An 11,968-nucleotide genomic window follows, 5' to 3' on the forward strand; every position below is an offset into this window, starting at 1 on the left:
CTGATAATCAATGGGAAGTCAAGACCGAGGATGAGAAATTTAGGGGTCAACTGTACAGTAGATAAGAGTAAATATCTTAGATATAGGAAATTCGTGCGAGTTTCTTGGCGCCAACAATTATAACGTTTTCTGGTGCTTGTTGGATGGATTAAAGTACGGATTAGGTACGAATGAACGAATCAAAGCAACATACTGTTGTAAAGTACTTTACTGCGCGTGTTTCAAAACAAGCCGCAATTTTACCTCACGCGCTCGCGAAATTGAGGGGTATGTGTCGCGCATAGGCCCCCCCCCATTGATTGGCCCGACCGTACACCAACCCAGCGAAAAACAATCGTATACTCGGGCCAACCTTGGTACTTTGTATTTTGCCTCGTGTTGGGCCTCGTGTCGGCATCCACCAGCATTACGGGCGACGGCGTAAAATCTCCTGCGTCAATTTCAGACGTTCAATCCGAGAGTGCGCTTTCAATCAAGTTCATAAAGGAAGCAGGCTGATCCTCACCATGACTTCAATCAAAAGCAAATCTATCTCTTCTCCCTCCACATCCTCCAACTCCTTCTCCTTCTACAGCTTTATCCTCGTGAGCGTCGACACTCGATATGATGATGTTGCTGTATTGTACACTAAGTCTTTTCTTGGTGCTCCGCCTATCGGAGTGCGCCTTGATTATTCATCGCGACTGTGACTATGTTGCAGGAACACTTGCCAACGGTCATTCCTTCACCATGTCTGACATTGTTCAGTTCAAGATCGGGAAAACTAGGGCCAGACTTGTTGCTCAGTGGCAGGAAATGATTGTGCTCTCGTCAGTCAATAATCCTGCACATGGAAACGAGGGGCTGCGAAGGACGGCTTCCCTCCTTTTTAACCCCCTCCTCAATTTTTATACCGCTGCCGGATCCACTCGGGACGTCGCAGCAAGCATTTCAAGCGTTCTAAATACAGGAGGATATGTAGCTGGCTTGAGTAATACTGACACGGTGAGTTTGCTTCAAGGCTTGCTCTACAAATCGACTTTGCACTGACTTCGGGCTCAATAAGTCAGATCGTGCACTGCTCCAGTTATGGCATACTCCAGATGGAAAAGAAAAATACATACATCGACAACGAGTCTTTGGAGGTCAGTTTGGTTCAGGATCCAGACATCGTTAGAGGTTGTTTCGACCAGGGGACTTTGAAAACATACGTGACTCTACCGCCCGTTGCGCTGAACATGCCTTCCATTGTTCGTTTATGCCCTGGGTAGGATGCTTCTCCTATGTTCGCCTATACTCTTGTTATCGAAATGCCCTAAAGACGTACTAGATTCCTACTACAAGAAGCGTTCGATTGGAAGCTCGCACCAACAACCCCTGTCAGAAAGTGTCAACGACTTTGGGATGACCCTAAAGGTTGGCTGAGTTCCTCGAAGGCGAAGACAGTCGTCGATCTTGCTGTGGCAAAGGACCCGTATTATGAGTATGAGCGCGCGGTAAGTGCTCCTATCTCACTTTTCGAGTGTCGGCTAATCTGTGAAACGCAGTTGCTACAGACCCGCCCGAGCAACTTGAACAATGGCGGAGTAACCCGGGTCCCCTTTTTTCAGAAAATAGTGGAAGTCATCAAGACCCCAGATACGGATGGTTGGAAGGCTTGGCGCAAGAATCTAGGCTCGGATCTTGTCGTCCCTGCCGCGTAGGGCAACCCCATCTAGAAGACAAACCCCGTGTTGACATTTCTGCAGGGTTGCAGCCCTTAGCACCTTGATGGAACAGCAGAGATATTGTCGACAGACACCAGAAGCAGGTACGTTTTGTCCATCGCTTCATGGAGGTCCACTAACCGTTACTCTTAGACGGCACGTTTCAGCCATCCCCAGGCACTCAACAAGGGTGGATTACTTGGGTCTCTGACGCAGATCCAGATTGGGTCTAAGTTGGTAGTAGATGAACCTGAGCGTGAGGCTGTATTGCCAAGTGAGGTCTTCAAGAAGGTGCGGGCTGGAGTGGGAGCAGGCCGAGTGTATTCGCAACTTTAGCCAGCATTGACAGGAGGCGACAATCTCTCCTTTCCCGGCTTAATGTCTCGAGCTTGATACCTAATCGGAAGTTTTTTCCTAGTCTCATGCCTTGAGTGAGGTCTTGTTGTTCATTGTCGATAGCAGAGCTCTGGACGAATCAAGAGATTAGTTTCTTATCAAGGTGTTGCTATAGTAGGAGTTGGTCACTTTCCCAGCAAGACCGCGTCAGGCGTAGGCTTCCACAAGATGCCTGTAGGGACCTCAGGCAACGTGAAAAGAATGTCCTCCAGAATCCGACGCCAGGGTCAGGAGCGAGACAAGATACAGTAGAGTGTGTGACGAAGGTTGCACCTTGTATCGATGCGAAATTCAAGGTATGCCCGCACTTCAACTCGCCCAACTCAGGTTTGATAACCAAGCATTCTTCATGTCATGGGTTAAAGGGTAAATCTTTTTCTTTCACGAGATCACATGCGTAGGAACGAGATTGAATGCTTTCATCCTTGTGATATTCAATCCGTACAGTCTGTTCATTAATCAGCGCAGCTTCATCAAGCTCGCTGTCCAGTTGCTCTACAGGCGTGCTGGAAACTTGGCTTGGCAAACCATTCCACCTTTCGCCACCAACGGGAGACTCCACCACAAGTGGTCGGGACAAGGGGATCTCCGTGTTCTCTGTCGTCTCTACAGTCTGGTCGAGACTGAGACTAAGCATCTTTCCCCGCGGGAACATCCGCAAGTAATGGACGTGGACTTGAGGTAGATCAGCCAGATGGAACTTGCTCGGCGTCTTGAGCACGAGCTTGGTCTCGTTGCGGAGCTCTGGCGTATGTTCAAGCCTGCCAAGCTTCTCGGAGCCCACGAACTGTCCTCGCTCTCCCTTGCCAAGTTCTCCTTTGGACCTTTGTCCCGGCAGTCCTCCCCCAGCTCGAGACCGGGGCTGCAACCTTCATTTCCGTCTCATTGGGGTGGTCGGAGGCATACACGCTTGGTACTAGTACGATTCCCCGAACGCCTGAGGAGATCTGAGGAACTCTTCTCTCGAAGACCTGCCCATACCATATTGGGGCATACCTGAGTTCGGAACGTAAAGACGCAGGAAGGGGAGAATGAGAGAAGAATAATCGGAAAAAGAGGGGGCGATGACGGCGAGTTTTCGAGTCTATGTGATTGCGGGGAAGACAGAAGCCAGAGATAAAGGGAAATCGTAATAGTCAAGAATCTTTCGAGGCGCTGAAGCTGAATGCGGTCGTTGAATGTAGATTACAAAACAAATCTGAAGTCTGAAAGGGTGTCGCGCCCTAGTGGTGAGCTACCCAGCATCACCTTCGTTAAGGCGGCGGCGTGTACAGTAGATCTCGTGTCTTCTTCTTGGCAGGATCTGCCGAGACCGCTGCATCTCCCCTTCCCCCACCTCCCCCACGATACCAAACATCTCCAGCGCCTCAATGGCTCCCATCTCCCCCCCCGAAAGCGACATAATCTACAACCGCGTCAACGTCACCGTCGCCCAAAAAATCCGGTCCATCGCATCATGGAACCCCCCCCGCGCGGCAAACGGGTCCGTCAACACGACAAACCCAGGAGAGGAAACGAAGAGCGACGAGCTGGAGAGTGGCACCGCCCTGCCCGAACTCACGGGTTTCGGCGCCACGATGCGGGAGGACGGGGTGGTGGAGAGAGGGGGGATGTCCGGGAACGATAGGCTGCGGAAACAGTTGCTCGGGAAGGATCATATCAAGAAGCTGGCACGAGGCAAGAGGGCGCATGGGCCGGGTGCCGTGGGCATGGCAAACCAACCACGTCCTGCTGCGCCAGCGAGGCGCGAGGAGCATGATTGGGACAGTGGGGACGAAGGGGGGCGCTCGTCGTTGGGGAAGTCGAAGCTCGGCGCAAGGAAGCATCGTCTCAAGGAGGAGGAGGAGGAATCTGGTCGTGTCGACGATGAGACGGAGGAGCTGGCGGTGCACGGGTCGAATGTGAGGGCTAAAAAGGTGCCGAAGAGAGGGAGTAATTACCTAGATGAGGTGCTGGCGGATCGATCGCTGAGGAGGCGGAAGAAGAGTCGGAAGAAAGATAGGGCTATGGAGAACTAGGATGCTGGCGCCAGCTGGAGCTTGGGAATAGAAGGAAAGCTCATGCTTCAGCGTCTTAGCTCAAGCTGTTCTTCTTGAGGACCTTGCTACCGTCAATAAGGGCAACGACGGGCGACTCGACTACGAGTCACAGACAAGGGCTCAATCATGTCATATTCTAGATTTCCAACGCTGCGTAAGTACGTCCTCATCAAGCCTCACCACCAAATCTGCTCTAAACAATGGTAGATATCCTCATCTTCACATATAAGCCTTCATCCCCTAACGTATTATGGATATCCATCATCCAGAATCGAATCCTACCCATGTTCATCCAGAACCTCCAGCCGTCATAAAAAGCTCAACCACGTAACATATATACAGAAATCAACAACTACTGCATCCTCTTCCTCTTCCGATCGTCCAGTCCCATTCCCTCATCCTCGTCCCTCTCCGCGGTTTCTGCTGGGTTTAGTAAACTATGCACATTGCTCGCCATACTGCTTCTTCTCGTCTGGGGTGCCGAGTCCAACTGATGTCTGGGCTGGAACTTCGACCCACCGAATGGATTTTGGTTCGATGCGAAAGGGTTGGGATTGGAGGCGAATGGGTTAGAGTTCGACCAATGACTTTCCATGCTGACTGTCGAGTTGGTCGTATCACTGCTTGTCAATGGTGGTGTGGTTTGATGCGAGCTGAAGGATTTCCGAGGTGCACCCAGCTCATAGGATGCGAGCGTATCTCGTATATGTTGGTCGCTGGTCATCGGTACTTGCGTGGGCGATGAAGGCCAATGTGTGGATGATTGGCCTGATGCTAAAGGGGAATCGGTGCCATGACCCGGCCACCCAGGTACCCTAATATCTGCGGAGGTGTGCCGACGTCCCATATTAGGACCTGGAGGTTCTGAGACCATGGAGAGAGGATGCTGAGAGGATGGTTGATGTATCTGTGTTTGAGGCTGCAAGGGTCGGACGTAATTGGGCAACGCGCCTGTGGTTCCGATCGAACCGTATCGCCGTTGTGGCACAGGCACAGGCACAGGCAAGGGATGTGGAGGAGGAGCTTGGGGCTGGTAGGTTTTGAACGCATGTGGGCGAGGAGGAACTGCGTGTAGTGAGGGGCGTCGCTCATCTGAGGCGACTTGGCGTGGTGACAAGGGCTCCGCGTTGAGAGCCATGTTTGAGAAGTAGGGCTGTCTGCCCGAGAGTAATGACTCGTGTGGGTCTTCGTAGCTGCGTACCATGTCAAGTTGCCTCAGGATGTCCCTTTCCATGATAGTTGCTGAGACAGATCAGTATGAGGAGTGAGCTTGAAGACCCATTGAGACCTACCGTCACGCCGGACAGGATTGTCTGTATCTGGGATCATAGATGTAATGAGATGACACAGGTCAAGGCTCCACTGCGAAGGTTCAGTATAGTCAATTCCTTCCTGTTATGACCTACTTACCTGATGGCACTTCACCAGGCTTTCATTCAAGACGTGACATTTGGCGCTAAGAGCGGTATTGCTCTCCTCGGTTCGCGAGAGCCTCGCATGCAAATCGAATATGCTATGTTCAAGACCTTGCAATCGAAGCTCCGCCGGATCCACGACGGGCTCAGCAGGCGTCCCAGGCTGAGAAACGCTTGCCTTGTGGGGCGACGAGAAGGAATCTCGATGGATCAAGGCGTGTCTCGATGCTCGCCTCTTTATCTCCCGTAGACCTGCGAGATCCCCTCTTTTGAAGTTCCCATTGCCATGCTTGAACTCCCACAGCGTAGATTCGGGTGATCCTGTGTGAAATACGTCGCTCACTGCGCGCAACCTATCAGCAATGACACTGCCATTGGTTCATTGTCTTTGAAGACCTACCCTTGTGAAAGCCGTACATATTGAGCTGCCGGACAAATGATGAGACGTTGGTATGCTTAAAGTATTGTCTCAAGCTTGTCAGCCTTTGATGTACCGTTTTGTGGCAATTCGATACTCACGAAAGAACTTTTGAGAAGTCGGCAGAGGGTGACATGACAAAGCTCTCGTTATTAGGCGCCCAAGATATCAAGTTCGCTATGGTTGTGTCCTCCAGCATACTATGTCCGCGTCAGCAGGTAGACCGTCGGTAACGGCTTAGGTTATATACCTGTATAATTTATGTATGAAAGCAGTCTGGACCACTTTCGGCTGTTGAGACGATGTTGCTGCGGCAGCACTCATTCCATTGCCACTCGTTCCATTCTGCATGTGTGTAGCCTCCCCGTGATTGCCGTTGCTCAAGGGTCCCGCAGTATCCATTTCAGGGCTGCTGTGCCCAGGCGGCCCCATTACGGCAGATGCAGTGGGCGTCATGTCCATTGGGTCTTCATGGGCAGGCTCCACCGGCTTTATAGAAGATGGTAGTATAAGTGCGTTTCTGTGGCCACCGTTCTGCTGCGGATCGCTGGGAAAGGGACTCCGGCCCATCACATCCGCTGCATGCAGCGACGATTGGATGTGATTTCCTGTAAAAGAGAGGTATTAAGATTATATACTATCCTTGCTCCTTCGCAATTCATCCGGCCTGGAGGAGTCCTTTTGGCGTGTGACATGAGACTGACGACGGTATGGAAGAAGTGTAGCTAGATATGTTGGAAACCCTCAAAACTGGTATTTCATCGATCCTTGGTTGTAGTGGGAAAGTATTAGACAGGTTTGCTACCCAGCGGCAGTGGGGCAGCTGGTAAGATTGGAGGAGGGGAGATGTTTCGAGCGATGAGACCTAAAACGCGGTTTTGCTGGGGAGGTTTGCTGAAAAGAAAGCGCGTCGAAGCCTAGGCGCCGAACGTGTCTAAGGATGATGGTTGTCAGTCAAGATGTTGCAGCAGGAGTGCAACTGGCTATCATCGGATGGGAGTAGTTCTCCGTACCTGGGCTCCGGCTTCGGAAGGTCGCAGAAACCAAGGCGCCTGTGTCGAGATGCAGGCTGGATCACCAGAGTCGCAATTGCTGATTCGGTCCAAGATAGAATTTTACCGAGACGGCGAACGAGTGATATGTTCCAAAATCCGACAATTCGGCTTACTCGTCCAAAGTTTAGGGGATGGTTCGCTCGCCGAGAAGGGGGGTTGCCAATTAGAGACAGCAGGTGCGAAATACAGGTCTCAAGTGGCTGTATATGGTAGATGGAGGAGTCGTTGAAGGGACAGATAAGCAATTGAAAGATAATGAGAGGAGCTGGCCGGCGCGGCAGCCTTCAGGATGCAACAACGGGGGCATCTATCTTCGAAGGGAAGCTGGAAAGCTGGAGAGATGCCGCCAAGGCATGCTAGCGCCCCCCAACCGAAGCTCAAAAACGTGGTTGACAGGGATGCTGGAAGTGCACGGATGTTTTAAGGTTCTTGGGACCTTTATGATCCTCATCCCACTGCGCGGTGTTTACATTATCTACAAAATTCTGCTCATAGCTTCCATGTCTATCTCATTCATATCCCAAAAGGGCTGTCTCGGCAACGAAGGTTGCTGTTTTTACCATCGGTACTGGTACCAGCAACTCTATAGGTTACATGCAGTCATCATATTCTGACTATTCTGACATGGCCGTCATATCTTGCTGTGACCACATGTCTTGCATTGTGAAACATGTCCCCTGACCCAGACATCCTTGATGAAACCATTCGAAATTTTCTTGTTCAGTGTCTCCCCTCACGAATCCTTTCAACCTCATCCCTTCTACAAGATGCCTCAGGGAGTCTCGGCAGGGCCCGTCACCCCAAGTTTGCATTCGAATATGAGCTTCAAAGTTCCGATATGGAATTATGAGTGCTTACTATCTACCGGAGAGTGAAAAGGGGTTTTTGAGGCCCCAAGCTTTGATGTTGCAAATGACGACGGCCGTTTGGCCAGAAGGTAAGCCGCAAAGAGTCTTACAGCTCAGTGTTGACTGCCCGCTTGAAGGCTTCACCTTCGGAGAGGTCCATACCGCAAGTGTCGAGCCCTTGGTAAGATGTCTTCTTTGAAAGCGCGTGAACCATGTGCTAGTCCATCAGCCACGCGGCCATTCACATTTCAATCTGTGCTCCTAAGAGGTGGCATGCTTTCCAATCTTGTAGCGATGACAGATTTGCTTGCAATTGGTAAGTCTGATTCTTTATCAATATTAGAACTTTTGGTGAAATTGCACGTGTTGGCCGTATGTTGTTCCAAAACCGCAACAAACAAGACTGCTTTCGCGTCCCTCAGCAGCCCTCTCGTTCACGACTCAGCCCCTTCAACTACACCATCGAGGCAGCAACACCTACGCTCTTGGACCAGGAAGGCCTCGCGAGCGTTTCGGGTGCCAACATCAAAGACTCAAACCCAGTTGCTATCAACTACGACGAGATGGCCACAAAACATTGGCGCAAGATGCTTCTTAATGAAGGTACAAAACATTCCTCCAGTGAACTATTTTGCTCTCCTGATATCCACTTAGTACTGTAGTCCGGGATGCTAAAAGGCTCACTGGGCTCTGCACCGCCTGAATTGCGCTTAGGATTGAGAAACCCTGACCAGCAGCCTCGGTCGGTTCGGGAGAAGCGCCATCCAAACTTCATCATCAGCAATTGACATCAAGGAATAATGTGTTCAGCGGGTTGGATTCTGTTTGGAGGGCCTTTTCAGCATTGAAAAGTCCAGGAATTTCGCTAAAGAAGTGGGTGAAATGTGTCCGGACCTCTGAGGCAACTCGATCAAAGAGACCGTGGTCACTATACTATATCCATAGCCAGAAACAGCTCCTCCAGCTTACTCGATTTATTCGCGAGAGACCGGGACTGCTTGCAATATACCTCCAACATTCATCATGTCGTACAGTTTGCTACTAGCCTCTTGAGATGTGAGGCAGGTTTTACAGGCAACGGCCAACAAATAAGATGCAACACACGAAATTGAACTCCTCAATTCGCGAGCGGCACCGATGTTGTTCATTTTGACTGTGATCATCAGTTTGCTTGATATTCTGTTCTCACCATCTTTGAGAGCGTCGACGCACTCATCCTGGTGAACAAGCAAATTGGCTCCAAGTCCCTTCATCGCAATGATGGTTTCAGGTTGGTTGTCATCTTCAGACCCGGCACTGATTGAAGCGATTTTTGCAGCACCAACGAGGAGAATCGACTGACACTTCTGCAGAGACAATTTCACGTACTAGGAAGTCATTCTTTCCTCACAACAGCTGAGCAATTTAAGCAAAGTGTTGGCACTACCTGCCATCTCGAAAATTAGCAAAGGCGGATCTGTACGAGGCAGATGCAGGCGACCTTTGCTCGACGCCCCAAGTACTCGTTGATCTACAGATTGCGGGCGATCTTTTTGTCTTGGCGAATAAGTCAATAAGCGCTGCCGCTAAAAACCGGCTCCGCGTTCCGAGCTTGTGCTCAGCGGGTTTAGCGCCACGTCGCCTTTGTGCCCACCCTCAGACTTTGACTCTCAGTCTGCACGTTTGTAATTGTAATTGAGCGGGACGAGCTTTACTGTGCGACTTAATTGTGTACCGCAATCTCGAGATGTGCTTGAGCTGTAGAAAAGCTGAAACAAACTTTAGCCAATGTAGAGAATCCTGCAGACGTCTCAACTTCATTTGACCGATGGTGACTTGACCCCCCCGGGCAGTCACTGCCTCAATACCTGCTACCCGGCATGTGCACTGTCTTGAGGGTATACTCTCCGCATTCAACATACTTCGAGGGTACCTCCTGTCGCCATCGGTCAATCACAAAGCGATTGATCTGGTGATCTTGATTACCCCCCTCAAGCTTTCAGAAACGTGGCATTCTCGGATCTTGGCTTCCTTCGGATTTACCACACTCCTTGGTCTCAAGTCACATTACATTGATCGGCCGTGGACAAATGCAACGAGGCCGAGACGAGCACTCGCCAACGAAAAGTCCACTCCTCGAAATCGGAATTCAGCAACCTAAGGATCTGTATCCTTCAACTGTTACCTTTTTTTTGCCGAGCTGCCAGCCGCCGGCCGCCGGTATGGTTTACTGCGGACCACCCTCAAAAGGATGTCAGACTTGCCGAGAGAAGAAGGTCCGGTGTGACCAGCGTCCTGGCGGATGTATCAGATGCGCAAAAGCCAGGCGCGAGTGTCCAGGCTATCGAAACCAGTCAGACTTGATGTTCCGGAACGAGAGTACAGAAGTTGTTAGGAAGGCCAAGGCAAAGGCTGCCTCCAAGAGTAGATCGGCTTCCCCGGGCTTCAAATCTTCCACGCCACCACCACCACCACCACAATCACCATTTCCGGAGCACGACAGAGAGAGCTCCCTCATCCTCGGAAGGCGGAATGATAGTCCAAATCCAACACCCTCGAACTCATATTACTCGATGGCCCCCACAATCGACGAAAAGGCTACTGGCTTCTTCGTCACTAATTATATCATCAACATGGATAGGCGTCCAGGCAATTCTGCAGGCTACAGAATGGACGATAATCTTTCGAATTGCATGAAAGCTGTGGGACTCGCTGCGTTGGCAAGCGCCGCTCATGCTCCTGAACTCGTACAAGAGGTGCGTTGATTCTGAGTGGCTCCTTCAGATTCGGTCCTTTAGTCTAAGGTTCCACATATCTGAGACGGGAAGAAGGCTTCCACCCCCGTCGTGCTCAGTTGGACGTATCTTAATACTCACCTTGCATTACTCATAGCTTTTATGCTTCTTTCCGATCGTTGTACTTCCTAAATCTGTCTCATTTATTCCATTCCTGCCTCGAAAAGGCTTCTTCCATCTTGTTGCGCCCTTAGGTGCTGTTTTAAAGGAGAGGCTTATGCTGACTCCAATATTCTCAAAAGGCACATAAGCGGTACCTGTCTGCCATTAAACTTACCAATGCCGCTTTGGGATCTCCTGTTGATGTCAAGAAAGATAGTACCCTACTAGCCATCATGTTGCTAAGCGTTTTCGAAACCGTGACCAGTGGTCGCCAACGCTCACTGAGCGCTTGGACAAATCATATCAATGGCGCCGCCGCCGTCATCAAAGTACGAGGACCGGAGCAACTGGCTAGCATAGGAGGAGTTCGTATGTTCATGCAAGTGACGGCCAGTCTCACGGTCAGCTGCCTGGAAGTAGGAATGGCATTGCCAGAACATATCCTGGCGTTGAATGCCCAAATTACCAGGCATGCTGATCTTAGCGACCCAGCATGGCGCTATTACGAGACCATGATGATGCTCACTAATTTCCGAGGGCATGTGAGGTGTGGACTCATCTCTAACCCACAAGAGATACTCGCAAGGGCGCTCGAAATCGATAAGGCTGCTCTTGCGATCTGTGCCAATGCTTCATGTGTCTATGAGTATGAGACAGTTTATACGAATGCTGATCCTGGTGTCATCTTCGCCGGTTACTACCATATGTATCATGATTACATGTCGGCTTCGGTATGGAATGGAATGCGGGCCATCAGATTGATGTTGCAAGAAATCATACGAGACACACTCTTGAAGCTTCATTCCTCTAGGCCACCATTTTCCACCAACGAGCAGTATAGAGCACAATATCAGGCATCGACGAATACCTTGTACCAAGTGCAATCCAACATCATCGCCAGTGTGCCTCAGCATTTGGGCTATTCGCCCACGAAGTCAACATCTGGCGGGGTCTCAGGCCACAGTTTCCCCTGGTCACCTTTCAATAGTCGCGTAGCCACTCCCCTCCATTCGTTGAAGTCAAACTCAGCTGACCCTCCGATGATCCGTTCTCTCGGGGGTTACGGCCTGCCATGGGCAATCTATCTCGCGGGCTCCGTCGACATCGCCACCGAGCCTGTCCAAAAGTGGGCTATTGGGACTCTCCAGAGGATTGGTCGATCGATGGGGATACAGCAAGCTATTGTTCTTGCAGATAAATTGAATAAGAAGAATACTGGAGTATGAACACCGTACT

At 50.7% G+C, this 11,968-nt stretch overlaps 4 protein-coding genes across 4 annotated transcripts; 3 read left to right on the forward strand and 1 right to left on the reverse strand.

Moving 5' to 3' along the window:
• Positions 1-729: 729 nt before the first annotated feature.
• On the forward strand, positions 730-1,918 carry HO133_001946 (uncharacterized protein; the record flags this gene model as incomplete). Its single annotated transcript, XM_037292874.1, has 6 exons — positions 730-984; positions 1,083-1,246; positions 1,310-1,475; positions 1,527-1,678; positions 1,728-1,789; positions 1,839-1,918. The coding sequence occupies 6 exons, from the start codon at positions 730-732 to the stop codon at positions 1,916-1,918; spliced, it is 879 nt and encodes a 292-aa protein (XP_037151413.1).
• Positions 1,919-3,451: 1,533 nt separating this feature from the next.
• HO133_001947 (uncharacterized protein) lies at positions 3,452-4,099 on the forward strand (the record flags this gene model as incomplete). The annotated part of the gene is made up of 1 exon (XM_037292875.1): positions 3,452-4,099. The coding sequence occupies one exon, from the start codon at positions 3,452-3,454 to the stop codon at positions 4,097-4,099; it is 648 nt and encodes a 215-aa protein (XP_037151414.1).
• Positions 4,100-4,472: 373 nt separating this feature from the next.
• HO133_001948 (uncharacterized protein) lies at positions 4,473-6,523 on the reverse strand (the record flags this gene model as incomplete). The annotated part of the gene is made up of 6 exons (XM_037292876.1): positions 4,473-5,362; positions 5,413-5,482; positions 5,531-5,877; positions 5,936-6,003; positions 6,055-6,153; positions 6,204-6,523. 6 exons carry the CDS (start codon positions 6,521-6,523, stop codon positions 4,473-4,475), a joined length of 1,794 nt encoding a protein of 597 aa, XP_037151415.1.
• Positions 6,524-10,408: 3,885 nt separating this feature from the next.
• Positions 10,409-11,958, forward strand: HO133_001949 (uncharacterized protein; the record flags this gene model as incomplete). Its single annotated transcript, XM_037292877.1, has 2 exons — positions 10,409-10,591; positions 10,873-11,958. The coding sequence occupies 2 exons, from the start codon at positions 10,409-10,411 to the stop codon at positions 11,956-11,958; spliced, it is 1,269 nt and encodes a 422-aa protein (XP_037151416.1).
• Positions 11,959-11,968: the final 10 nt, after the last annotated feature.

This window comes from Letharia lupina, assembly GCF_014066315.1.
Source record: "Letharia lupina isolate WasteWater1 chromosome Unknown contig_13, whole genome shotgun sequence".
Taxonomy (NCBI): Eukaryota; Fungi; Ascomycota; class Lecanoromycetes; order Lecanorales; family Parmeliaceae; genus Letharia; species Letharia lupina.